The 27,902-nt window shown below is 37.9% G+C and overlaps 2 protein-coding genes and 1 pseudogene across 3 annotated transcripts; 2 read left to right on the top strand and 1 right to left on the bottom strand.

The window, feature by feature from the left end:
- Positions 1-8: 8 nt before the first annotated feature.
- On the bottom strand, positions 9-6,787 carry LOC102713296 (annotated as a pseudogene). Its single transcript, XR_423768.1, has 9 exons — positions 6,651-6,787; positions 5,364-5,464; positions 4,155-4,533; positions 2,503-3,333; positions 1,829-1,886; positions 1,576-1,643; positions 1,388-1,494; positions 567-654; positions 9-275 (listed from the first exon to the last, which is right to left on the bottom strand). The product of XR_423768.1 is annotated as an uncharacterized LOC102713296 (transcript).
- A 1,154-nt stretch (positions 6,788-7,941) lies between these two features.
- Positions 7,942-9,034, top strand: LOC102713017 (thylakoid lumenal 19 kDa protein, chloroplastic). The gene has a single exon (XM_015840169.2). The coding sequence runs from the start codon at positions 8,078-8,080 to the stop codon at positions 8,801-8,803; it is 726 nt and encodes a 241-aa protein (XP_015695655.2). The 5' UTR covers positions 7,942-8,077; the 3' UTR covers positions 8,804-9,034.
- Positions 9,035-9,565: 531 nt separating this feature from the next.
- On the top strand, positions 9,566-13,995 carry LOC102712749 (pseudouridine-5'-phosphate glycosidase). The gene is made up of 12 exons (XM_006660194.3): positions 9,566-9,742; positions 9,889-9,999; positions 10,153-10,235; positions 10,388-10,447; positions 10,584-10,644; positions 10,983-11,089; positions 11,890-11,967; positions 12,250-12,295; positions 12,723-12,843; positions 12,958-13,043; positions 13,303-13,386; positions 13,719-13,995. Exons 1-12 carry the CDS (start codon positions 9,628-9,630, stop codon positions 13,739-13,741), a joined length of 975 nt encoding a protein of 324 aa, XP_006660257.2. The 5' UTR covers positions 9,566-9,627; the 3' UTR covers positions 13,742-13,995.
- The last annotated feature ends 13,907 nt before the right edge of the window (positions 13,996-27,902 follow it).

The following is a 27,902-nucleotide window of genomic DNA, read 5'->3' as shown; positions in this document are numbered from 1 at the left end:
CATCATCCCTATGTGGTAGGAGGAAGAACCTGCTCAGTAGGAGATAGTTCCACAGTCATGCCAGGCTTAGCACCTGTAGTTGAATCAGCAATTGAAGGCTCCCGTCTCCACTGTAAGCTTCTAGCACCAACTTTTATTGGAGCACGCCCTCTGAAGATACTACTAGGAACACCCCTTGGGTATACCATCCTACTATGCCAGGAATACATTATTGATCGCCTACCACTAGGCCAACCACCAAAATGTGCAGCTTCATGAGAACTCCATTTGACAACCTATAATAGAAGGGAAAAAACAAATAAAATACCATCTGTTGAATGCACTTAATGCTCAAAATCAGAAGCATTGAAAATCAACCCAACATGCTAACCAAGAAAGTAACAGAGTGACAACTCCCATTCATCAGTTTCATTTAGAAACATATGGTGGATGAGCCATGAGCATAGAACAAAAATGGTTAGGGGCACTATTATATATTCATACTCTATTTCAGTCGATGGATGGACAATGGTGCTTCATAATGACCAAAGTAAATAGACAATGATGTCCCATATTGACCATAGTACCTTGAGAAGGCATGCCATAAATGATGTTCCATTCAATGACATAGCACGTTCAGCTGAGTCTCTGTGTAAAAACTCTACGTAGGCAGATCTATATTGGATAAAAAAATCATTGAGTTCTACTTAAGAAATAAATGAGAATGTCTGGCTTTAGATTTGAAGTAATTAATTTATGTAGCTTCGTTAACTTTGGTACATGAAAAAAAACATGCCATTTTGATTCTTAATCCTGCAAAAGCAATTCACTCAACTATTAGTCTATGACAAGAGCAATATAGTTACAACTAACAATGGATAAGAAAACTATATAAATATTCAGTTCTAAATTTCATATATGTAATGGAACTCAACATAAGATTAATGCTTGTGATGTTAGTTATGTTTACTCAAAGTATTTCCCTCGTAATAGCATAGAATGATTAAATAAATTGAATCCACAATTTATCTTCTAGAGATATATGAAACATGAACTATTATCACCAATTTATATGGGCTACATGCAAAAACCTTATTATTTAGATACCAAAGTAAAGGTGTTCATGCGGGGTAGGATCTAGCACCACATATAACCAACTAAAACACTACCGACTTTACATATATAAGGTTATTTATAATTGTATCTAAAGTTGAGTTTCATGTTATAACGAGACATATAACTATAACAGTTTTTGAAACCCTGTCAAGTTTATTTTACAATAAAAGGCATGCATAACAGTGCCTTCGTTACGAGATATGTAAACATGGCCCGTCACTTCACATCTCTAAACCAGTATGATGATGCATAACATGTTCGTAGAAAAGATTAAAAAGAAGCATAGACTAACCCTGTTGGCTGCCTTGTTGCTGCATTAGTTACAATGATTACTCTGAGCACCGCGCCAAACTGGTTGAAATGGCGAGATAATGCGTCTTTGGTAGCACCAAAATGAACCTTTAAATACATTTGACAATAATAAGTTTAAGACTATAGGATGAGAAACCATAGGTGTGATGAGAAGATATAGATACCAACATTACTAACATAGAGAGTTCTAGAGTTTGCGTTCTCAGTTGGATGTGCAGTGCTATACGGACTCATAACTGCAAGGAATGCAAGATATATTACATCGTGTAATAAACAAGAATGAAAAGTGTGAAACATTTTGTAATGATGATTGATTTAAATAGGAATTTACATTGGAGTGCTAGTTTTGCATTGTAATTTTGCTTTAACATATGAAGAAAACAATTTCAAATGCTTAAAGATTTTGAATTGTCTCATATACCAGATGTTGCGATTGTAGGTCTTTGTGAATCCTTTTGGACTTCTCCATGAGTAAGTTTCTGAATAGATTTCTCAACAGTTAGGTAGCATCTATGTGAAGTTTCCTAAATAATTTAAAAATATTCGAGCTAATTACAAGCTAAATGACCAATAGAACAAGCACAGGTAGTCAACATATGCAAGAGCTAAATAATGATTTTTTTCTTTGTAATAATATAAATATAGAAGCAAGTTAGTACGGTAACTATATATATGTATCAACACAACATGCAAATGAGATAGCTATACTCTTTCTATTCATACTTTGTTGATCTAAGCCAATCAACACATGCCTTTTTAGCTAGTCATGAAGACATGAAAATATAATGAAATAATATTCCAAACCAATCACCATCCTACTTTAGCCTAGCTAGTACATTGAAGTTGTGGCAAATCATTGAATAAAAAAGTATCTTCACTCGATATTCTATTTCAGTTTCAATGACAAATGAGAGATGGTTATTACGAACATGCAAATATCCAAAACTACCTAGCTTACTTACATATAATGTTTTTAAAAAACAAGTAGAAGCAAAACTTCAAAAAATAAAATTATTAGAATGATATGCAAAAAAAGATAAAGATAACACATAGTATCAAATAAAATTGTTTGGTTCAAGGGATCAAGTTACTTACATTGATATTACTAGTCAGAGAAGTAAGACTAATATTCATAGGCGTGATGTCTGTTTTCTCTACAACATGAACATCTTTTGGTGTTTCATAATTGGAAGGTTCCATGGTGTTGGCATTAACTGGGACAACCACGGTTTTGCTCATACTTATTGATGATGAGGAACCTGGCTGCTCCTCCTTAATCAAGCATGAGTGTCTCATCATACTTTTTTTTGGTTCAACACTTTGTTTCATGAAAATATCTTTCTTCTCCACAACTGAAGAGTAAGCGCCTAGTTGTGAATCAGAACTTTCATATCTAGTAATTCCATCATCTTTATTAATATCATCATTGGATGCAAAATCAACATTCATTTCAACTTCCTCGTCTTCTATTGTTAGGTCTCTAGATATCTCATCATCGTTATCATATTGATCTGAAACATCATCATCAATAGTTATAGTTGGTTTAATATCTTCATAATCTATCTGTTCACAAGAACTGGATATCTGATTCAGAACATTCCCTTGGCCTAATCGACTGAACACGCTTCCACTAGATCTAACTTTTGTAGAATTTGCAGTAGCTATAAGAGCTAAATCAGCTCCATGTATTTGTAAAATTTGTCTAGTTCTTTCTATCTTTCTGTCAGACAATTGACACTCTATCGATGTTTTTGTTATTTTACCATGATGGTTCTCCACAGATGATGTGGGAACCACAAAAGGTAAGATCTTAGAAAATGGTTTTGCGAAGCTATTGGTGTGTTATACAACTTCCACAACATCTCGAATAGCAAACTTGAGAAGACGGTAGGAGGCACCAACATCACGACGCAAAGGCAAGTCTGTCTAGCAATAAAGAGAAGAATCAATGGTAAATACTATGTCCAATGGTATGCTGGATCCATTGTAATTAAATTTTAAACAATGAAAATGAAGAACAAAAGAAAACACCATATCAAATAGAGATGTAAAGAGTGAATGCTTACTGTCATACCAAAAATTAAGATGCTAAACTAAATTATAGTCAATACTATAGTTACTTGTCCAACAAAAGCTATTCCATAGGAATTTTATAGCAAAATATCAACAATACTTTAGATATATAGTAGATATATAGATTATTGGCTATTTGGTGATTTCCCCCAATAATTACAAACAAGCACAAATAACTAGATCGGCTAGTTGTTAATCCTAACTAGAAATATGTCGTGGCAAGGACAAACAATATCCCACATATACACAATCACAAGAGAAAATCTTTTAGTTGGTCAAATGCAATGAATGCTTGTTGAAATGTAGTTAATTGTTCAAATAGGGTGGAAAACCATATATAGTGCATTTCCATTGTAACCACACACATGATATTGTCTTATATCCCCATGATGATGCTATAAAAGTTTGCATTCTGTGTTTACATGGCATCTTAGTTCATACAATTTTGAGTATAAATAGTTGAATTTTAGTTGCAACATAGCACAAGTTCATGAAAAAGCATTAGCTATAAAAAGAAAAGGAGCATGACTGAATTATTGAAGAAGGTGAGAAAAGCGAAGGCGAATCAATGTCATTGGCACGAAAGGCTATGTATGCAAGATGACCAAATGTTCCAGTCAATTTATTTGGTTAACACAACTATATGCATATGTTATTATCACATTATCACACACCTTTATCTGTTGTAGTTCATCATCCCTATCACGCCTTTTGCCATTCCGTTGATTAGATGATGTTGGTTGCCGTATTTCATTAATCTTTTGAGACTTTTTCTCCTCTTCATGCAAAATATTCGTCAGTACACTTCGAACTGAAAAGTTTTCATTAGCCTCCCGACCAATTCCTTTCCAATCCCTTTTAGTCTGACTTCTTGTTGTACTTGATTCAATTGTTCGCTCAGGATGAGTTTGACCTTTGCTCCTTGAGTGCAACTCTGATGATTTTTCTCCTCCAGGTAATTCATTTGGGGTTCCATCATCCTTATTATCCACTTGGTCTTCTTCTTGAGTTTGCACATAAAGGTGCAAATTTAAAGATAAATGATCCCACAACCTACATGGGAGGCATGGTATTCAGTTACACTTGTTCTGAATATTTTGTTAGTGGTGTGAGAAATATGCACTATAAATGATAAATTCAAGCAAGCAACCATATGTTCTCAATGATTTTGCTGGTTAAATTGAATGTATACAATTAAAAAAAAACACCAGTTTGCCTCAGTAGCTAATCAATAAATAGCATATGCCTAGCAGTACATCATCATCCATGTTTCATCTCGGCCATGCCCATGGCCTATATATTTTAGCACAGTGCCTACATAGCTACCGTGCTTCTTGTGTGCCACTTTGTAAGTTTAGCCATCTTCCTTGCCAAGCTGCCATGGTTGTCGGCGGACAAACAATTGTTCCCCTCTCAAGGGGGGCTTATGTCACTAACAAAAAGAAAAGGTTTATATGATCGTTTGGATAATTCGCTATACATGTATTCCTCCCTCCATCCCAAATTATAGGCTTGTATGTTTTCTATAGCTCCAATGCAGAACTTTGACCATTAATTTTTTTTATAATATATTATCAGTGGCTACAAAATTAATATCATATAAGAGCACTTTCAAATATGAATCTAACAACATTACATGCATTTCATTAAACACATACATATTATTGGCCTAAATATTAATTAAAGGTTGCAAGTGTTTATTTTTCAAAATTGTGGTGCCCTATAATTTTGGACCCCACGCGGTCCGGAGTGTGGTCGAGGGCATTAGTATTAAAAAATACAACACATTTGTGCACAAATGCAAAAATATACCCAAGATTTGTTTAACAACATAATCTATGCATAACATTAAGAAACTCAAACTACTTATCTGGTGCGCTAACCAAGATATAAAGGTAGCACTATCCTTTCCCAGAAATAAATCTAGCTCCTTGATGGCCTCATCTTTGCGCCTTGTATTTTGGAGCAAGACCATAACGTAATCCTGCACTTAAAACAACAACAAAGGTCCACTTATTACTTTCACTAGGATCATTCTAGCATATAAGAAAATGAATTCAAAGCAATAAAATATGTTGAAGCAATGCATTCCATGCCATCAAAGGATGCTTCATCAAACAATAATATATCATGTTTCACCCTCGATGATTATAAATGATGGATTAATTACATATAGAGGACAACATACCAGCAGATTACTGCCTAAACACTATAACTATGATGATGCCATAAAACATGTTATCAAAGTTTGATCACCTTTGGATAGCAAAATTGTTTTTGCAATAGAAGATAAGTGGTAAAAAACAACAAATCTAGTGCAAAAATGTTGCTAATGGATGGGAAAATAGAAATAAAAATAAATGTTGTATTATTAAAACCTAAAATGGAAAGGCAAAAACTGAAGCCATGTACCCATGGAGACTTGACTAATCGTAAGTTCGTGACAAGATTATTAGTCCTTATTGCTATGTTATATAATGCGCTTGAAAGGAGGCAATTATCTCCTAGCCTAGTACTAAATAAATAGACTATGGCTAGATCAAACTGTAAAACACTAAATTAATGTAACCAGAATAACCCATGTACAAGTAAATGCTATCACTAATTTTATTACATAAACCTATCATTATGAGAAATTGTTAGAAACCCTAGGCACATGGAGATTGACAATTCTATCATTGTTTATAAACCATAGAAAATAAAATGGGCCTCCCAAAGAATAATAAAAAATGCACAAAATATCTAGAACTCAAGTGCAACCTAAGTTAGCAACCAATAGTGTCTAGGGAAATTGATAGGCTAGCCCAATTAGTGTTAAAAATGCTAGAATGAAATTTGGAAGAAAAATCAGATGAGAAATTTCAAGAAGCACCGAAGCAAGTACTCATTGGTCGTCACGATAGGTATTATCTTGTTGAAGGCAAATAGGTTAAGATCTATGAGTTTAGCATTCGAAATGTCGTCATGCTGGTACCATTCAACTATCCCTACTGGTGTCATAAGGCCTAAATATTGGTGTTACTTGTTGTAAAATAGAGAGATGTAGTAGTCCGGGCCTAAGGCCATTGGTGTCAACTGACACCACTGTAGATTCACCCCTGCCAGCTGTACACCAACATGGAGCCAATGATGACATGTAAGAGGAGGGAATCAAGTGGCGTCAAACATACCAGGATGATGGCGTTGGTGTAGTCATCCACAAACTCACGCAGCTTCCCCGCAGACGCTCGCGGAGCTGCTGGAAGCCAGTGGTCGTGAAATCGGCCTTAAAGGTCCGACCATCGCCGGTGAGATCCTCTACCTCCATTGAGGCAGAGGCTTGCAGAACCCCTCCTCTCGCAAACCTAGATCCAACCCGATGGGGTCCCGGGTTCGAGACTGGTGCAGATGGGGTGAAGCTGTGACGACCTTATCCACACTACTCTCATCAGCAGGGCCAGAGGAGCTTAGATAGTGTGGCTAGTTGACGGGCCGGAATGCGGCGGTGGGCGGTGGTGGCTATACGCGGAGGCGGAGAAGGGGTAGGCGACGGGATATGAGCGAGGCAAGATTTGTTGGGGTTTCTTTGTGTTTATAGGAGTCAAGTAGGTGGTTTTGCTAGTTAAATATTGATTCAACTGATACCTTTATACTACTTTTGGAATTCTAGACGAGCTTTTAAATTGTGATTTGGAGAGCTAAGATTGGCTACAATCTTGGTAAAAATTCTATTGAAGGTGGACTAGAAATAACACATGTCAAAATATATGACACATATACAATACTTGGAGGGTAGGCACCATTTCTGTTGACACTGAGCACTAACATAACAATGTTAAACAATACTTGTAACCGATGCGACAATTTAGGTTAGACTGAAACCGATACGCTAATTTGGATGGCAGCTGAAAATTTGAATGACACTTGTAACTCATGCAGTAATTCAAGCAACAACTAAAATTGTTACGCTAGTTCAAGTAACAGCTAGAACTTTGATTGACACTTGTAACTGATGCGACATTTAGGTGACAGTTGGAATTAGTACGCTAGTTCAAGTGACACCTGGAATCTTTAAATGACACTTGTAACCAATGCGACATCCAGGTGACAACTGTAATTTGTATGCTACTTCGGGTGGCAGCTAGAACTTTGAATGACACTTGTAACCAATGCGACGATCGAGATGATAGCTGCAATTGACGCGCTAGTTCGGGTAACAGCTAGAACTTTGAATGACACGTGTAGCAGAAATGACAATTTAGGTGATAATTAGAACATCCGCACTATGTCGGATGACAGAAACTGATATGATACTTTAAGTGGCACATTGAAGCGTATACTAATTTAAGCCCATTCCATCGTATGCAACACAGCAGCATTTGCGGCGCTCTAGTTGGGCCTAGAAAGGCCCGTATCATAGTCCAGGCCCAATAATAAAAGCCCATAATACAGCGAGCCTTCTTGGCGGGTGAGGTGTGAATTGCCGCCATGTCGTCGTCACCGGATAAGCCACGGCGATCTCTCCTATCCTCTCGCCGACGCAAAAACCACACAAAAACGCGCGCCAACCACCGCACCGCACCGCACCTTCTGGTCCACGTCGTCGACGGGCGCCGCCATGACCATGCTCGCCTCCCTCCTCTCCCCTTCCCCTCTCCTCTCCTCGACGTCATCGCAGCAGCCGCAGGCCGTGAGGGTCCCGCCGGCGGCGAAGCAGCCGCTCGCCGCCAAGGTCGCGGCGGTGGCGGCGGCCGGGCTGCTGGTGCTGTCCCCGGCGGTGGTGGCGGCGGCCGAGGAGCCGGAGTTCAAGGTGTACTACGGCACGGCGGCGAGCGCGGCGAACTACGGCGGGTACGGCGGCAACGCGAGCAAGAAGGACGCGGCGGAGTACGTGTACGAGGTGCCGGAGGGGTGGAAGGAGCGGCTGGTGTCCAAGGTGGAGAAGGGCACCAACGGCACGGACAGCGAGTTCTTCAACCCGCGGAAGCGGTCGGAGCGGGAGTACCTCACCTTCCTCGCCGGCTTCCGGGCGCTCGCGCCGGTGAGCGCCGTGCTCGACAACCTCGCGCTCTCCGACGTCGGGCTGCAGGACCAGATCTCCTCGGCGGACGGCGTGCGGTCGGTGGAGCGCACCGACGGGAGCGGGCAGCTGTACTACGACTACGAGATCGCCGGCGCCGGCGCGCACAGCCTCATCTCGGTGACGTGCGCGCGGAACAAGCTGTACGCGCACTTCGTGACGGCGCCCAACCCGGAGTGGAGCCGCGACGAGGCCGTCCTCCGCCGGCTGCACCAGTCGTTCAAGACCGTCGACCCCGCCGGCCCGTCGCCCTCCACCTCCTAGCACAAGGCAATGCGCCGCCGGCCGGAGCCCATGGCTCAGTTGGCTTGGATGCAAGTGACGACGACGACTCGATCGAGCGGAGAGAGAGCGGCTGGACGAAATAATTTCTAGCTTGCTGCGCGCGATGTGTAATTAATTAAGCAGTTTTGTATAGGGAGGAGGACGAGGTGATTAATTGTCAAGTATGCGCGTGCTTAATAAAAACATGGTTCTGTGAATTATTTTGGTCCATTCTACATATCTTCTGCAGAACTTAGGCCCTGTTTGGAGGCTTTTGGTAAAAATTTTGGTGGGGAAAGTTTTGACATTATATTTTTTAAGTTGGTGTTTAGAGGCATGTAAAAGTTGTTATTTTTGTATGCCTCGAAACCGAACATATCCTTGTAATATAAGCAGCAGCAGGTAAAAAGCCTTGACTTTTAGTTCATCTTCTGGTTCTACCATTGCGTTTTTTTTAGAATCTAAAAATTGTTTGAAGGAAGCTTCTGAAGACGATTATATGAGATACTGCAGCCACCAAAATCTTCCTAAAAAGGGTCTTATTATCATTCATTTATTATCAGACAGAGCCGGGAGAAGTTTATAGAATAGAAACCTGGAGAGGCATTGTCACCGACGTACGGGTCGAACCAAGCCTATGGGCCCTAATCTCTAGTGGGCCGAATGTTTTGCGTCCACTTCTCATGGGCCGAAATCCTTTTGGTGGGCCGGAACGCTAGTATAGCCCAAATCGAGCCTGGAAAGTGGAAGCGATCACAGAGAGAGAGATTCCCAGAGAAGTCAGAAACCGAAGGGAGCATCGCCGTCGCCGCCGCCGCCGCGGGATGTCGTCGTCGTCGAGCACTGGACCGACGGGCGTGGCGGTGTCTCCGGAGGTCGCGGCCGCGCTAGCGCGGGGCGGCGCAGTCGTTGCCCTCGAGTCCACCATCATCTGCCACGGCAAGTTCGATCCTATCCTTCTCCTCCACGCACCCACCCACACACACCCCATCTCCGGTGGCCGGAGAACACGACTCACTCCGGCGATGTGCACGCGGCCAATTGATTCCTTGCCTGGGGGGACGTTTTTTTTTTTGGCTTCCCAGGCATGCCCTACCCGAAGAATCTCCAGACCGCCATGGAGGTGGAGGCCATCATGAGGGAGAACGGCGCGGTTCCTGCCACTATAGCCATTCTCGATGGTGTGCCGCATGTTGGTGAGTTCAATAATTTTCCAGTGACCTGATTTTGGTTAGATCAGATTAGGCACCCACGTACGTTGAAGTGCTGGAGATGTGATCCATAATCGCTAGCTATGAATTATTCTGCACTTAACACCTGATAATTTCTGTATGGCGAATTGGTGGTAGGGCTCAGCAGTGAGCAATTGAAGGGATTGGCTGTAAGTGGAAGACAGTTTCAGAAGACGGCTAGAAGGGATATTGCACATGTGGTGAGTACCTTGCTCACTGTAAATTGATCAGTCCTCTGCCTGAAAGTTTGCCATTGGGTTCAGTCATCAGTGCACTAAACATTTTTTTTTCAGTTGGTATCCGTATGTTTAAAGTTTTATTATGTCTGTGATAACATTTTACTAATTGGCAGGTTGCCTCTGGTGGTAATGGCGCAACAACAGTTTCTGCCACTATGTTTTTTGCATATAAGGTCAGTGCAAAAAACATCTTGCTGGTCTTATTTATCTTTATTTGATATAATAGCCATTTTATTGTTCATGTTTGCTACATGTAGTCAGTGCCAATCGTCCATCCCTAGATCGAACTAAGGTTTCTGTAAAATTCAGGTTGGCATACCGATTTTTGTAACTGGAGGGATTGGAGGTGTGCACAGAAGTGGTGAACAGAGTAAGTACCTTCCAATTGTGTAAGGAGTCCTGTACAGTATACACTAATTCTCCAATCAGTTTTTTTTCCCGAAGTATGAATGGATGAAAGTTGTAGGCTTCCCATTTTAATAGTATTGACTATTATCATGGTTCTAAGTGTGGATTAGAGCAGCAGATATAGTCATGGTTCTCGATAGTTAAAAAAGGCAAATAAATGAACTTGTGTTTGTTATGTCTAGATGATGCAGTTTTATGTTTGGCTATACCATTTTTACCAGTTTGTATGACTTTATCTATTGAAAGTTGAAACTTAGTAGAAATGTAATATGCTAGTAAACAGTGCATTGTTTGATGCAGCCATGGACATCTCCTCAGACTTAACTGAACTTGGAAAGACTCCTGTCACTGTGATATCAGCCGGTGTGAAGTCTATTTTGGACATACCACGGACACTTGAGTACCTGGTATTACATACCACTCTTCGATAAAATGTCTCCTTTGATCTGTGTGGAATGGACTTCCGTCAGTTCATGTAGGTTGTTTTCTTGTTAGGACATTGGATACTTGGCATGCTGCATATAAGTATTTTCTGCGTTATACGGTACAAGTGGGGCAACTGTCTGTTTTGAGGGCTCTCCAATTAAAATATGTATAATGTCTATTAGACAATTCTGATATTGCAGTCGTAATATAGTTAAATATCAAGTTATTACAAATGGAACAAGGTTTATCTTGTAGCAAAACAATAGTGGAATCGGTAGCTTATATTACCTTATGGTGCTGCCATAATAATACCATTAGCTGCACCATTACTACAATGGGATGATACATTGTGCAACTACACAGCCAGGATCTGAAACAGTAAGAAAGCAGGAACCAGGGATCAGCTGCCACAAAAGTTAGCTTACTTTCTATGTAATTGCCATCGGCATATTTCACTCAAGAAATAGAATGCTATTTGATCAGAACTGGAAGTTTTTTCATGTCCAGAATAAACCCCATCCAAATGTGACAAAACTGTTACATATACAAAAGATGGTCTCTAGTTTTCCAGAAGCATATCTTTGTTCATTTTTTTCCCATAATCTAAGACCATCTTTTTCAAGCAACTCATGATAAAATTCTATGTTGTTTCTTGGTATTGGTTAGGTTTTGATTGTCAAACGTGTTATATTTGAAATTTAGTGTATTCATGGCAAGACATTTCAATGTGTTGTTCGTTGCTCATTGCTCAATCATATATCTTAACTGATTGCATTGGCAGGAAACTCAAGGAGTAACGGTTGCTGCCTACAAAACCAATGAATTTCCCGCTTTCTTTACAGATGTCAGTGGATGTAAGGTAGAATAACTTGCTTATGTAAAATCTTCATAAACTGTATTTTATTATTACCTGTTAGTATAAGGGGATTTTATTTTCTGGAATTTGGTGCGAGTCTGTATAAAAGAAGAGCTAGAAATGAGATCAGACGTTCATTCTTCTATTTTATGTCTTGTGTAGGTCTAATGTTCTGGCATGTTTTCTCCTTCCCTTTTTACATTTTGCCAGATCAGTTGCAACATCTTCTTTTTCACTGCACGTAGTACTAGGATGTACTAAGTGGCTCCTATTTGCTTAATTTAGGTGCCATGTCGAGTTGATTCTCCAGAAGAGTGTGCCAAGATAATATGTAAGTATTAAGGTTGGCATTTGCTTTTTCTGTATTCATATCTGCATTTTCCTATGAGATATTACTGGTTTCATATGCACTATTGGCACATGATCAGGACTGCTCAACCCAGCAGAAATCCATTACCTAATAATCTTTTTTTAGACTTTTTTCTTAAGGAATATGATTTTTTTTGGCTCGAGAAAGATACAGTTCAATGTTAAGTCAGAATCAAGTAAATTCAAAATTAATATCCTACTAGAATCTGCAACTGAATCAGAATAAGATTCAAAACTGAAAGCAGCACATTAAACAAATGTGGATCTCACTGTTGTATAGAACATGACCAGGCCAGCAGACCATATGAATCCTGTAACTCAGCCGGAACAAGAATCTATTGTAATGCAGAATTACTTAGCATTGCTGATTTGAATCTGTTGTAATGCAGATGCAAACAATAATTTAAATCTAGGATCTGGGATTCTGATTGCTGTTCCAATTCCCAAGGAACATGCGGCTTCAGGAAATGCTATAGAGTCCGCAATACAGAAAACCCTCAAGGAAGCAGAGTACAGTCCTTACCCTTACTCCCCTGTTTCGCTCTGTCTGTGAGATCTTTGTTTTTTTTGTGCGCATATGATCCTAACGGAATTGATATTTAATGATATTGTGCTTTGTTTCAGGGATAGAAATATAATAGGAAACGCGATAACCCCGTTCATGCTTGACAGGGTGAAAGTACTAACCGGAGGATCTTCGTTAGAAGCCAGTATCCTATAGTTTTAATTTCATGTGCTCTATTTTTTAAATTGCACAATGTTTTCCATATTTCCACTTGAGTATTTTTTAGCTATTTCTTTCTATGTAAAGAAGCAATTTGGCATTTGCATCTTTCCTTTGTACTTTATGAGAGAGGAAAATGAAAAGGTAAAGGTGTTTAGACGAATTACATCTGATGCCCCCCCCCCCCCCCCCCCCCCCTCTAGTCGTTTCTTATTTCAAGGGAAACTTCTCCTTAGCATATTCAGATATTGCACTTGTAAAGAACAATGCTCTTGTTGGTGCCAAAATTGCTGTAGCCCTTTCTGACCTTCGCCAGAGCGTAACAAACAGTAAGCTCCTCTTATCAATAGTAGTAATAACAATACAACAAGCTGCTAGTGGCTTGTGTTGTGCTATGCGTCAACTCTGTAGTTAACTCTAGAAGTAAATGCATCCTTGTTCATAAAAGAATGGTAAGGTTACCTATTCTGCCTACATGTTTTTACTGAATTTAGTCTTTTCTGTGTTAGAGTGTTGGAGCTAGATCCTACACTTGTGATCACACACATGCTATATGCCTAAGAAATACCAGTGTTTTACTCTTGTTACAAGAGTGATCACTCGCATCTCCGCTGCCCACATGTTCAAAGGGACCTAACTATTTTTCATCTTGCTGTATCAGGATTTCGGAGATCTGCTTTATAGAGTGCATGTACAAAGGCAAGCAAGGTCTGAAACTTTGGGCATCCTGTTCGCTCTCACTATTTATGCTTGTACAATTAGCTGGAATATCGTAGCAAAACCATCTTTTTCTGGCACTATGCGGTTGCATGATTTGTAGCGAGATTTACGAGTGTAAGCCTGCGTTGGCGCATTCCACTTCAGCATATCGTGCTTTTTTTTTATCCGATTTCATGTTTTCACCATAAAATGATGAAAGTTTGAACTGGACATTTACCCTTCCGGTGTGTTTGAATGCATGAATTCTCGTCAAACTAATGCGGAATTTGTGCCTTGTGCATGAACAGGGCCAGTTTTTGTTCTACAATTCGTTAATTGAATGAATAATTCGCGGGCTCCCGACGCCATCCCCTTCCGAGATTGGGTAGGCACGAAGTGCCAGATCTTGGAAGCCATATACGCAACTGGCCCGTTGGGCTGGCCCGTTTCATTCAGGTAAGAACTTCATGGGCTACAATTTGGGCCAGCTGGTATGGCATTATTTTCTATCTCTGTTATGCTTTCATCTTAGATGGTTAGGTGGTGTTTAGTTGCTAAAATTTTTTGGCAAAAACACATCGAACGTTTGATCGAATGTCGGAAGGGGTTTTTAGACACAAATCAAAAAACGAATTTCACGACTAGCCTAGAAACCGCGAGACGAATCTTTTGAGCCTTATTAATCCGTCATTAGCACATGTTGGTTACTGAGCACTTATGGCTAATCATGGACTAATTAGGCTCATAACTGTGCAATTAGTTTTTTGGTTCATATATATTTAATGATTTATTTAGATGTCCAAAAATTTGATGTAGTGTTTTTGAAAAAAAATTTTGGGAACTAAACAAAGCCTTAATTTTCTGGGTTCAACAGTAGCACTTGTTCTCTTGAAAAAAAAGACGGTATAACTTGTTCACAGTATTACGTTCATTAGGAGTACACGTGGTGCCTACTACCGAGTGGGGTTAAGTCACCTATCGGAGGCCGGTTGGTAAACGATCTGCTGAGCGTACTAAAATTAAAATAACCTAAAAGTAATACTCTCTCTATATTTTCCAGGCAACATCAATCGAACAATAACCTAAAATTAAAATATGTGCTTCGGTAACCGGACGCTAATTATCGATAGTGGGGTTCTTGAAACCCTGGCAAGACAGGTCTATAATCGGCTGTAGAGTTCCTTCAACAGGATTTGCACATGAATTACTTGAATTTCTTCAAAAAAAAATCTTCATTTTTTTAACAAAGGAGGCCAAAACTTGTAAGTAGAATAATGGGGAACCCGATCAATTCGAGTTACGCCTTTGAAGCAGTAGAAATTAGAAATGAGTGAAGAAATCAATAATAATTTGATGGGTAAAACTCGTATATATGTATTATTAGTATATTTTGCCAAGGCTAGAAAATATATTACAATTAAAAACATCAAAATTAATTCGAAAATTAATTTTAAAATTCATATTCTGGGAGCAACTAATATATCAGCGTGCAAGCACGCGATGAGAGTTTTTGTCAATTGATGGTAGAATGCCTCTCCTGCGTCCCATTCTCCTACTCAGCGATCTAGAGCTTGAATAGTGCCCATCAGATTCATGCATATGCATTCAGAATTCAACGCAAGCAAAGCTTCTTCTGATCGATCTGCATGTAGATGTAGCCGGCCGGGAGCTAGCAGTAACGTGCGCTAGCTGCAGCCTGTACATGCATGCCTCTGTTTTGGGCCATTCCGAGCTGGCACAGTTACTCCAGTCATGTCAGTTTTCCTAGTCTACACATTAGCTTGCGCCCCTTCCTTGCTGCCTACCTGCATATGCACCTTGCAGAGGCAAGCATCCATCCATGCATATTGCTGCCTTTACTCCATTTACAGTTGGCTTGTCGCTACAGTTGAGACCTGTGCAATGCAAGTGCGGAGATAGGGCTGTCGACGAGCCGAGCTTAAGCGAGCCAGCTTGTCTAGGCTCGAAATCGACTTAAGCTCGAGTCAAGCTCGAATCAAGCCTACTAAATCTTCGAGCTCTTAGACAATCTCGGCTCGAGCTTGGTTAGGCTCACGAGCTCAAGCCGAGCTCGGTTAGAGTATATGATATTAAGGATGAGTAGCTCGAGCTCGGTTAGAATATATGATATTAAGGATGGGTATAGATCGACCTGTAGGTATTTAGGGTTAGCTCTAGTTTAATAAAATAAACTAAGTTTTACCAAAATTTAGTTCATTTAGTTGAACTAGAGTCAACCCTAAAATACCCGCGGGTGGACCCACGACCATCCCTATATAATATAGTTATTTTGATGATATTTTTTTGACAAAAACAATCATTTTAAGTAAATCATATTAAATAAATTAGAAATAAGATTTAAATTAGTATAGATACCTAAATAACTTAATTTATTATTTAAATATATAATAGTTTATTCTTAATCTACTATTTCATCGAATAAAAAAATTAAAATAGCATATATAGGCAAGCTCGTGAGAAGCTCGAGTTCAGCTCAAAATAGCTCGTGAGCTTAGGATCAGTACCGAGCCTGAGACGAGCCAAGCTCGGGTAGCTCATGAGCTTCGAGTTTTTTTTTTGTCAGTCCTATGTGGAGATGGATTTTTACCCTAAGTTCATCGTTTTCTCTCATGCCATCTAAATAATTATAATAAAACTATTAATAATTAATAAAATAAATTAATATGACATATATGACTTCATGCATGTTTAAATTTGGCATCTGCAAGTTATAGAAAAAATTAACTTGAAACGAATATGCACACATTCACCGTTGTTTCTGTCTGTAAGCTCCTAGCTTGGAATATGTTATTTTTGTTTTAATTTATAGAAGTCGAATTTAAACTTGCATGCTAATGAATTCATATTAACCTATCTTATCCAATTTATTTAAACTTTTTAATAACTATTTAAGTACTACACTCGTTTCATAATGTTCTTATTGCTTAGATTTATATATATGCTAATAAATATAGTTATATATATATATATAAATACGATATAGAATTATATATAAATATAGTCAAAAGTACTAGGAGCGATGAAAATACTTTCCCTGCTAGCGCTTCTACTGCTGCTGCCAATGCAGCGCAAGGTAATAGTAGAGGCGTAGTGCGGCCGGCCTCCAGGCAGCCTCTACTCGGCTTTGGAGGGAGACAGGAAGTAATGTGGGGGGCATTTATGCCATGCACCCATCCATCCATTTTGCTGTGCTCCGTGGAGTACGTACGTACGTGCCACCAGTATGGCAGCAACTGTACCGCCTTCTTGCCCAAATGTGCATTTACTCCCATCTGCCTCTCGCTAGCTAGCTCATCCATGCTTGCTGTTGAGTGCTGCCCTACATACATGTATGTCCACTCTCTTCCAAGCAAAAGAGCCGTCCGCCAAAAAAAAAGGTTTTGTTTTTCTTTTTCTCTTATAAAATTTTGATTTAGGTTGTTAAGCGGGTTATTGCCGTGGATTATCTATAATAATAAATTTATTATCTTACGAAATAAATTAACAGATAGCTTAAAACAAGCGATCTGAGCAACGCCGAAGAATTTTCGTTCTAAGAAAATGTTTTTTTTTAAGCGTGAACAGATAATCTATTTGAATAATTAATCCAGCGAAAAAGGTGAAAAGAACATGAAATTTTACAATGTTAATAATAGAAAAAATATATAGTTTGATATATAATGGTGAATGTAGAAATGTTTGTTTCATCTAAACAATGTTGATGTTACTAGCATATTAGCCATGCGTTGCAATGTAATCTATTTTTTTAAAAAATATCATTAACATTATCTTTTGCACGTGTCATATTTTAATTGTTACATACATTTGTTATTGAATGTGAGTCTATTAGCTTACGGTATTTTTTCTTCTTATAATAAGTAGAGTCAGTGGGAACGGGTTCATATGTAGGATCTATTATTATCTTTTCTTTTAAAAATAAAATATAGATAAAAACAAGTAGTTGGTGGTGGTGGTGGTAACAGATTCACTGCTATCACCACCACTAGCAATAGCAATATTGATAGAAATATATAGAAATATAGATACATAAAAATTTTGGTCGGACAATCTTGAGCTAAAGGCTGTGATATATTTCCATTGTCAATAAAAGTAAATAATCATCTTAGATCCACGGAGCACAGAAAAATCTATTTAATCTCTATTTAATCTACATTTTAAAGTAGGACAATTATAATCCCAATCGACGTGCATACGTGCGAAACAAAAACTTGTAAATCACATCTAAACTGATTAAATTGATGTACGTAATAATTTGATGTGCTTGTGAAACTTGAAGTTGTGCCCCGTTCCAACCGAGTTAAGTGTACTTCGTTTTGTTATATAATGATTAAATTAAGATTTCTTCTTTTTCTTTCTATATATGATGGTTAAATCGGGGTGGAGTACAGCTATAAGCGTAGAGATGGAGCAAGAGGTATAGAAACACACGACAGTTTGAAAGCCTATGTTCAATTAAAAAACGACGTCTAGAAATAACGGAGGCCATGTTAGTGCTGCGGCGATTAGCAGGTGCCTGATAACGACGAGGGTGAGCAAATCACCGGAGTAAAAAGTGCCTCGTAAACCCGATCTGGGGAGACAGGGGTGTTCCTACCCTGTTTGGGTCGGGCGTGCACGCACGAGACAGCACGTCACTTGTATATTCCTCTTGTGCTTCTCCTGGTCTCCCCGCCTGATATTCCTCCTGCATGTGTTGCTCTCTACTATTAGTCTTTGTTTTTCTTACCTAGATTATAATCTGTTAGCTTTTGCGTGTATATTTCTCGAACTATTTAACGATTTTTAAAAAAATGTTTCGGTATAGAAGCTGATTATCTCATATTTTTTAAAAATTTATAGTAGCTAATTTTATTATTACATCATAAAAATTAGATAATTTTTTTATCTTAAATTCTTACGCAGCCTAGTACTAATACAACTACGCATGTTTCTTCTACCCTCCACTCTTTATTTTAAAATAAAGTTATTTCTTTGTCTACCTAGTTATCACATAGCTTCTCTTATTAACCAATCTTATTAACCAATCATGATATTTCTTATTCTCATATACTTTTAGTTTCTACGCTCAGCTTTAGAAATGTTTATATCTTATTAGAATTGATGTAATACGAGCTATAGCTACTCGTACTGCTACCCCTACCAGATGTGGGCATTGCTAGCTATTCCTCCATTTTTCAATGTTCGAGTCTACAACACGCACGCATGCATGCTCTGCCTGCCTGCCCCTAGAAGAAGAATACACTAGTAAAAGGGCATGTAGTGTAATGTTGGTCACTTGGTTGGTATGCATGTGTACACATACCACTCACGTTTCGACATGATCATCGGCAGTATCAATTAATAATACTACTACTCGAGATTCGTGGCATGCATTCGTTCATATACCCGAAGGCCCCGTTAAGTTTGTAAAATATTTTTGCAAAAACACCTCATCGGATATATGGACACATGCTTGAAGTATTAAACGTAGTCTAATTACAAAACAAATTATAGATTTCACCGAGAAAACCGAGAGACAAATCTTTTGAGCCTAACTAATCTGTCATTAGCACATATGACATATGGGTTACTATATCATTTATGACTAATTACGTACTAATTATGCTCAAAACATTCGTCTCACGATTTCCCCATAATTATGTAATTACTTTAAATTATCATGTATATTTAATACTTTATTTAGATGTCTAAAAAGTCGATATGATATTTTTGGAAAAACTTTTTGGGAACTAAACAGGGCCTAAGAAGAAGAACTATGTACAACCTTCGTCCCAAAATAAACGAATTTCTATGTTTTTGGATAGAATTTTGACTCTTCGTCTTATTTAAAAAATTTATATGATTAATATTTTTATTGTTAATACATGATAAAACATGAATAATACTTTATATGCGACTAATTTTTTTCAACTTTTTAATAAAATTTTCAAATAAGATAAATGGTCAAAATCTCAAGAGCTCGAAAACACAGAAATCCTCTTTTTCTGATGGAGTAGTAGCTGTCAAGTGAAACATGGGAGATCAACTTGTTTATGTGTGCACACAGCACACTGCATGCAGAGAAAAGGGTTGACGCGCTGGCTGCATATATGTGTGTATGCTCCCTTTTTATATGCTCTCGATCTCCTATATGCATGGCGCATGCTTAGCGAAATGACAAACACTCCCTTTCCAAAAACAATAATGAGAAGTTTTGATTATGCCCAGTTCTTTTGTACCAGATGGATGAAAAATCAGATTCATGTTGGACTATTTTTTAAATGAAAAACAAAATTAAAAATCGTGACAAGATTTCTAGGCAATGTAGCCGTACAGAACGTTCCATTCTCTACGCATAGTCTGCATTAATTGGGAAATGAGACGCCCGCCCCTGCTAGCTACTACGTACAATCTTCGGCCCATTTCGACTCCTTTGATTTAAAGGAAAATATATAGAAATTTAAAGGATTTTATTTTTATAGGAATTTTTTCTATAAAACTCTTTGAATCAAAGGAATGAGCCCTATAAAATTTCTATGGAATGCGTTTTGGAGGAAATTTAATAAGAGGTAGAACCTCATGGAAAAATCCTTTGAGTCCTTATCTCTCATCAAATTCTTGTATTTTTCCTGTGGTCCAATCAAACGGTGATTCCTACGTTTTTCCTGTGTTTTGCAATCATCTGTTTTACACTTGCATTTCTATCAGAATTCTACGTTTTTTCTATCCCTTCATTTTATCATTCATGTGATTCAAAGGGACCCTTCAAATTTTCAATGCATATGAAACGCAATGTATGCAAGTTAAATTCTGTCCCCGTATATTCGGGTTTAATTTTTGTCTACTACCTCCTAGGATTAACCATTAACATATACGGGTTATAAGAGCATTTCTAATAGTGCATTTAAATTTGATAATCTATTTTGTTATTTGTACGATCATCTAAAATAAATTTTCTTTTCACATTAGTTATCTCTTTAACAGAGTTATCATGCACCCCCTGCCTTTTGACTTTTGCTTATGCGTATAAGCTAAAATTTAAATTTTCAACCTTAAATTTAGAGTTGATTTTGAGGTTCACCGAAGTTTATTTTTTAATCTTGGTTTTTAGATCGTCAAGAATACGTATATAACTATATATAACTAGTAAAAGTTTAATTCATAAATTATTTTTCATTTATAAATATAACATTTAGTTTTTTCTTGCAAAAACAAATAGTCACCCACTGATCTTTCACAAATCAAATACGCTTGGCATTTCTTTTTGTTGCCGAAACCTTTTCACAAGAAGACCTGAAGCTGGCGATCGATTAGACATGTCATAACCGGATCACAACCTCCCCAGTCTCTCCGGTCCGTCGATCTGTGGCCCACCTGCATGAAATACTCCCTCGTGCCAAAATAAACTAATTTTTCACTTTTTATCTTTAATTTTTGACTTTTCGTCTTATTCAAAAAAATTTTATGATTGATATTTTTATTTTTATTAGATGATAAATTATGAATAGTATTTTACGTGTGACTAATTTTATTCTAATTTTCTGAAAAGTTTTTAAATAAGATGGATGGTTAAATGTTAGACACGAGAACCGAAGAATTGGTTTTTTTAACAGAGGGAGTATGTATGCAGGTGGCTAGCTAGCTACTGCAACCTGAGAGAGAGAGAGACGCAGCGACATGGACAGAAGGGAGGGGGAGGCGTCGGAGATGCGACATGGACAGAAGGGAGGGGGAGGCGTCGGAGATGGAGAAAAGGACAGTGCCGGATCGGCAAGAGTGTGGAGTCCAAGTCACGTTGTTTGGTTGTCTGCTACACATACAGTACGCCCCAATCCACAGTCCATTCAGACATGGCCAGCTCCATGCTTCACCTGCACACAGACCATGGACCGAGTGACTAAATGGATGGATTGTTCCTTTGATTTGACCCTTCAAACAGCCAAATTTTGCACCATACCCCAGTCCCCAGTATCTCTCCCCCTCCTCTGTCTCTCTCTGGAGTTATGACTGACAATCTAGGAGCTCCACACGAAAAGCCGTGGCGAGTATTAGCATGACACTACTCCGTATGACATATTGACATGGTTCGACGCTGCATTTCTGAAGTAGTATATACTACCTCTGCCCGTGCTAAAATAATTTTATTTTTTGATTTTTTACCATCTATTTTATTTTAAAAAATCATCACAAATTTAAAAAAGTTCATCAGGCATAAAGTAATACTGATGTTTGATCTAGTAACAATAAATTATTAATTGCAAAGTTTCAAATAAGACGAAGATGCATTGTATCAAAAGCTAAAATATCGTTTTATTTTGAAACAGAGAGAGTATTACTTTAGTATATATCATTTCTTGTTGCTGATGATTTGTAAGCTGATAAATGATGTATTTTTCTTAAAAAAAATTCTTTACTGAAATTATTTATCTAAGTTGACTTTTAGTTTTATATTAGTCAATCTTATTGTTTATATCATAAAATTAGATATCTTTCATCTTTTATCTTCATCTAACCAAATAAAGCAACCACTGATTCGTTTTATGGTCTTGCATGAGAGTTACTGTTACCTCTTGTAGCTAGGTATATAAGGGAGTGTTTGGGACAAGTGACTTATTTTTAGTCCCTTATCCCATCGAATGTTTGAACATTTATTATAAATAGTAAACGTAGACTATTAATAAAACTCATCCATAATCTTGGACTAATTCATGAGACGAATCTATTGAGTCTAATTAATCCATGATTAGCCTATGTTATGCTACAGTAAACATGCTCTAATTATGGATGAATTAGGCTTAAAAAATTCGTCTCACGGATTACCACTCATTTATGAAATTAGTTTTTTTCATTAACCTATCCTTAATACTTTGAATTAGTGTTCAAACATCCGATGTGACATAGGGTTAAAAAGTTTAGTCCCATCTAAACGATCCCTAAGATATCTTTGGTCTATAAGACTATGCCCAATGCTCAATGGCCGCAGCTCGCCAGCTCAGAGCCAAGCAAGCGTGGCACCCGAGCTCGGAGCTCTATGAAGCTCCATATAGCCTCACGTGCAGTCCAAGCCGGGAACCACAGCTCCCTGGCTTAGCTCCGAGCTTTGGGTGCGCGGTAGCCTCTCAAGTGGCCAAGAGTGCATTCAGATTCCCTATCCCACCTCTTTCCCTAGCAAAAACACACAAAGAAAAACAAGAACTGCATGTAAGAAGAACCTCTCAAAATCCAAGAACAACAATAAGAGAGTTTAGTTAAAAAAAACAACAATAAGAACCTACTGCTGAAGTCAAAAAACTTAATGGTCATCTCGTTCAGTCAGATCTAGGGTGCAGCTCCATCTTCTTCGCTAATGGTGAAGTACCCTCTTGTTGCGGCAGTTATCACTAGGTAGAGCACGGAGAGACGAAGAGGGTGGAGAAACACATGGAGTTGTAGTGGAGGAGGAGAACAAAGAGATAGTGGAGCTCGGGGAGGCTGACATAGTCGTCAGCGATAGAGGATTGATAGTGATAAGAGAGACAAGAGGAATGTAGTCCTAGGGGATTTTTTTTCCTTTTGTCTTTTGTTGTGTGATTGCTTTAGCTAAGGGCAAAATAGACTTTTAGGTTCTGGATTGAGGCCACTGCATTGTGAACTTTAGTGTGGCTTGGGCCCAGCTGAGGCCATGGTTTGTGTTATCACGTAGGGCTTCGAAACCGCTGCCCTATGGAGTGTGATTATCACAGTTTTTTCACAGTTTTGGACCGTTTTCATAAAAATAATTGTGGTTTTCATGACTACGGTGTCGCTAGTTTTGGAAACCTTAGGTGAGACCACTTTGGTTAGAGAATATGTGACTTACTAGTGGTCTCATGGGCTAAGAGCGCTAGTTAAGCCTCTTTAGATTAGGCATGGCCTAAACCATAGCTAACATTAATTTTAGAACTTATAAGCTATTTTTTATTGTTTTCACAACTTGTCTTTTGGACCTTCGTACTTCAAAATCATTGTTCATTGTATTGCCATGGGCTTTCAACTTATAAACCACAAAAAGAAATGACTTTCAAAGTAGGCCCACACAGCAAAAACTTTCTTCATCAATATTTCTTTGAAAACGTTTTTAAACAACTTATCAACTTGATAAGAATTAAGTTAGCTACGTGTGCCATTGAAAAATTGCATGAAGTCGGTTTCAATGATCATCCATCAAGGCACTCAAATGGTTCCTCGATTGGTACCTTCTGACTGACAATTAATAGAAACATGGAATTGTTGATTTTTGTACATTTATATCTTTTAAAAAAAATTTACCATACAAGTCATTGTGCAGCAATAGGTGACCACTGATGGTTGCCGGTTGAAATGGGAAGAAAAGGCTCAAGCGTGGATTAATGGGTGACTTTTTTCCACATATCCATGAATCAATGTAATTAAATTTACAGTAATTCTTAAAAATCAATTTAATTTGTAGAAAAATTTGTGGAATTCCTTAGTTCTATAGGAGGCTGAGAAAGGGGTAGATCTAGAATGGGCTGTCTGCCAAGGTTCTTGCCCCATCACATGCTAGATCTTCACAGAAGGCAGAGGGAAGAGATGATCGAAAGTAGAAGTGGGGGTTTGGAGGTTGGAGGTTGAAGGTAACCAGCTCCCTCACCATATGGTTGTTGCCTTGTTGGATCACCCTAAGACTGTGGTCATTAAAAATATTTTATAGTATTTATAACAATATACACCCTATGCTTTTATTTATGCTTATGCCTATCAGAAAATTGTAAATTTTAAAACTTATATTTAGAATTAATTTTACGTTTTTTTCTCATTGTTATTTATTTTCTAACCTTTATTTTCAGATCTAATAACACTTATATAAAAATTTATTTATAAGTTATTTTTAGCCATTAATAAAGTGTTTCTTTTATGCTTAATTCCAGCGAAACAAGCATACCGGCAGTGATCATTTTTGCAATTATAGAGATTCTTTAATAATATGCATGTACATACAAGCTCTCTCTGTTCTTTCGAATCTCACCTGATCAGTCCTGACTAAAAAGCCATTCCTTCCATGCTTTGCCTATGCATGTAGCCGTCAGTATATATGACTACACATACATACCACACGCCTTTAACTTGCACAAAAGCTCTCGAAGTTATGTGGATTTTTCGTACTCATCAGCACACACTGTCCATACCTATCCTTTTCTTTCTATCCAAACGTGAGAAAAGTGCATTATTTGATACGTACATCTCGATCATGGTATGTATGGTGTTCCATCCATCAAACTTTGGCTGCAGTACACTTTGGTCGGCCATCCCTCTATTCTCTCAAGTGCGCCCAAAAAGTAGATTTCCTCGTAAAAAGAGAAGGGGAAAGATAGCCAGTAGCATCCATCCTTATTTTGTTTTCTTTGTTTTCTACATGCGCTCAGGAGCTAGGTCAATGCTGCATTGTTGCCTATAATCAATCAACCTGGCTAACTTTTTTAAGCACTAGCATATTGCCAGCAAGGAGATTTTATTTGAAAAATATTATTGCCATGTTATTATTATTATTTTCTGTATACATACTCCCTCAGTCCTTAAAAAAACCAATTTTTCGGTTTTTGTGTCGAGCATTTGACGTCTTATTTAAAAAATTTTCAAGAAATTTTTAAACAATTAGTCACACATAAAGTACTATTCATGTTTTATCATCTAATAAAAATAAAATTATTAATCGTAAATTTTTTTTGAATAAGACGAAGAGTTAAACATTGTATCTAAAAACTGAAAAGTTGATTTGTTTTGGGACGGAAGGAGTATCTCTTAATTGCTACATATATTTTATTAATGACATGTGAATTCATTAGTTCCATAGTCATATTTTCTTTCCATAAAAAAGTAAAGTTACTGGAGGTGGTTGATGTGAGGGCCTCAAAATCATTTTCATTTCATAAAATCATAGAGTTGGTGGTGGGATGGATGACAAACTCACTAACTTCTGCCATCAGTACTCATTCTTATAGGAGCATAGATAATCAGTCCACCTAACTTACGGGCTCCTTTGGAATTGAAACCTAGAAATTTATAGGAATTGACTTGATTTCCAAACAAATAATAATGTAGAATTCTTTTGTTCCAAGGCGGTTTGCAAAAAAAATGTGTGTTAGACCTTATCCTTAGAAGATACATAGAAGCACACAGCATTGAGTATACATCATTTAATGTGTGCTTAGAACATAGACAATAGGCCTTTAGACGCGGACCCTAAGATCGCATTATAAGATTGAGTGATGAGGTAGAAGATAGAGTGGATGAGCCATCTCATGCAAGACACAACCTCTATAAAAACCCTAAAGAATTGCAATGAGTGATAAGGTTAGTGTAAGAGCAAACCAATCAAATAAAAATATTATATAGTCGAGGGTTTTGTATATTAGAGCCTTAGATGTAGTAATACATTTACTTAGGGTTGTTCTAACCTTGGGCTAGGCCTTGAAAAAACTCGACCAAAAAAACTAAACCCGTGCTTAGCCAGCCTGATGATGCACGAGAAAACAAAGCCTAGTCCCGATTCGACCCCTGGGCTTTCTTGGTTGGGCCAGTTTTTTTGGGCTTCAATACCTAGACCCGGGCATGACTAGGCACATGGTCAGGACGGGCCGGGCTTTGGCTTTTTTCGGATCCAGCCGGATCCAACTTGAACAAGCTTATGTTTACTTCGACGGTTTGCAAATATAGTGCTTATTAGCATTTTACACATCCTCCAACCAACCATGTCCTCTGACTTCTAATTAGTTTTATAATAGCTAAGTACCCATGCGGTGCAAGGAGTAGGCTATATATGCATTTTCCCTCTTCTCATGCATCAAAATTTTAGTGTCCCCACGTATCAACCAGTAGTGGAAGTAGGTGGTGGCTTATTCACCAATTTCCATGGTTCCACATGTCAATTGGTGGGTGGTGGAAAACTCACCACTCCCACCACCACTTGAAACTTCGTAAGAAGTATAGATATATTATCAACAACTATAAAATTAACATGATATAAAATATTTTGAAATACAAATATGATAGTACTGCATGCACAACATAAAATACATATACTATTAGATCAATTATTAGTCAAAATTATCATATACGACTTTGCAGAAAACAATTGTACTTCGTAGTTTACTTCATTTGATTCAATATTTAATGATTCTTGCACCTCACTAAAATACACCTGGACATCCCTCTTTATGTTTTGAAAAACATACATAAGTCCTTATATTTTGGAATGGGAGTAGTAGAATGGAAGGAGTATATGTTACCTCTAAATTAATAAGTGGATGACATGGACAAACTTAGAGATGGTACCCACCTCCACTTAGGTTGTGTTCTCTGCCCTCTCTTCTCAACCTATATTCTCTGAGTTTTTGCAAGCACGCTTCCCAAACTATATACTAAACAGAGTACTTTATAAAAAATTCTATAGAAAAGTTGCTTTAGAAAATTAATCAATCCATTTTTCTAGCTTTCTATAACTAACAATTAATTAGTCATATGCTAATTCACCGCTACGTTTTCCGCGTCGGTTCCTAACCCAAATAAAGAACACAGCCTTACTAGTAATAAATATATGAGCGAGCGCAATAAGTGATTTAAGTGTGTTAATTATAAAATCATCACATCAGATTTATGCTTAGGCGGAAGAGAGAGTGGAGCACATAGAAGAAAAGTAGTCTAAATTTGTAGGCAAATGCAACATGGGCTCCTAGATGATGTGTGTATAAAAGATGATCCAAATATTAATGATGTAATATCTATTTATGTAACTATTGGATTATTAGATAATTTGATTGGTTGTAGATGACCTACTAATTTTTAGAGCTATTAGTTGATCGTACTATTTAACTTATTCCAATATTCCTAAAATTCTGCATGTTAAAAGTATAATTATGGGTCCTTAGGACATGTACAACTCATGTTTTATAGACATCAGATTTGCAAAAACACCCTCAGCTCAGCTTGTAGACGAGGGGATCGCCGTCTCGTCAAGCGACAACAAAGGCTCATGCTCTGGGGCAGAATCAATGAGTGTGGCTCCATTATACGGTTTGCAGGCATTGAATATCCAATACTTTATTTATAGTTGATCTTAACTACATACAAAATATTAAATAGCTTACAGACAATAAATAAACTGGTTATA

This window comes from Oryza brachyantha, chromosome 8 (assembly GCF_000231095.2).
Source record: "Oryza brachyantha chromosome 8, ObraRS2, whole genome shotgun sequence".
Lineage (NCBI taxonomy): Eukaryota > Viridiplantae > Streptophyta > Magnoliopsida > Poales > Poaceae > Oryza > Oryza brachyantha.
This window is presented reverse-complemented; position numbering and strand designations above follow the sequence as displayed.

Excerpts from the sequence above, each read along its gene's own strand:
- LOC102713017 (XM_015840169.2), top strand. The coding sequence starts at position 8,078 with ATGACCATGCTCGCCTCCCTCCTCTCCCCTTCCCCTCTCCTCTCCTCG.
- LOC102712749 (XM_006660194.3), top strand. The coding sequence starts at position 9,628 with ATGTCGTCGTCGTCGAGCACTGGACCGACGGGCGTGGCGGTGTCTCCG. Across the intron at positions 10,236-10,387 it reads GAAGGGATATTGCACATGTG|GTTGCCTCTGGTGGTAATGG; the intron begins GTGAGTACCTTG and ends ACTAATTGGCAG. Across the intron at positions 11,968-12,249 it reads CAGATGTCAGTGGATGTAAG|GTGCCATGTCGAGTTGATTC; the intron begins GTAGAATAACTT and ends TGCTTAATTTAG.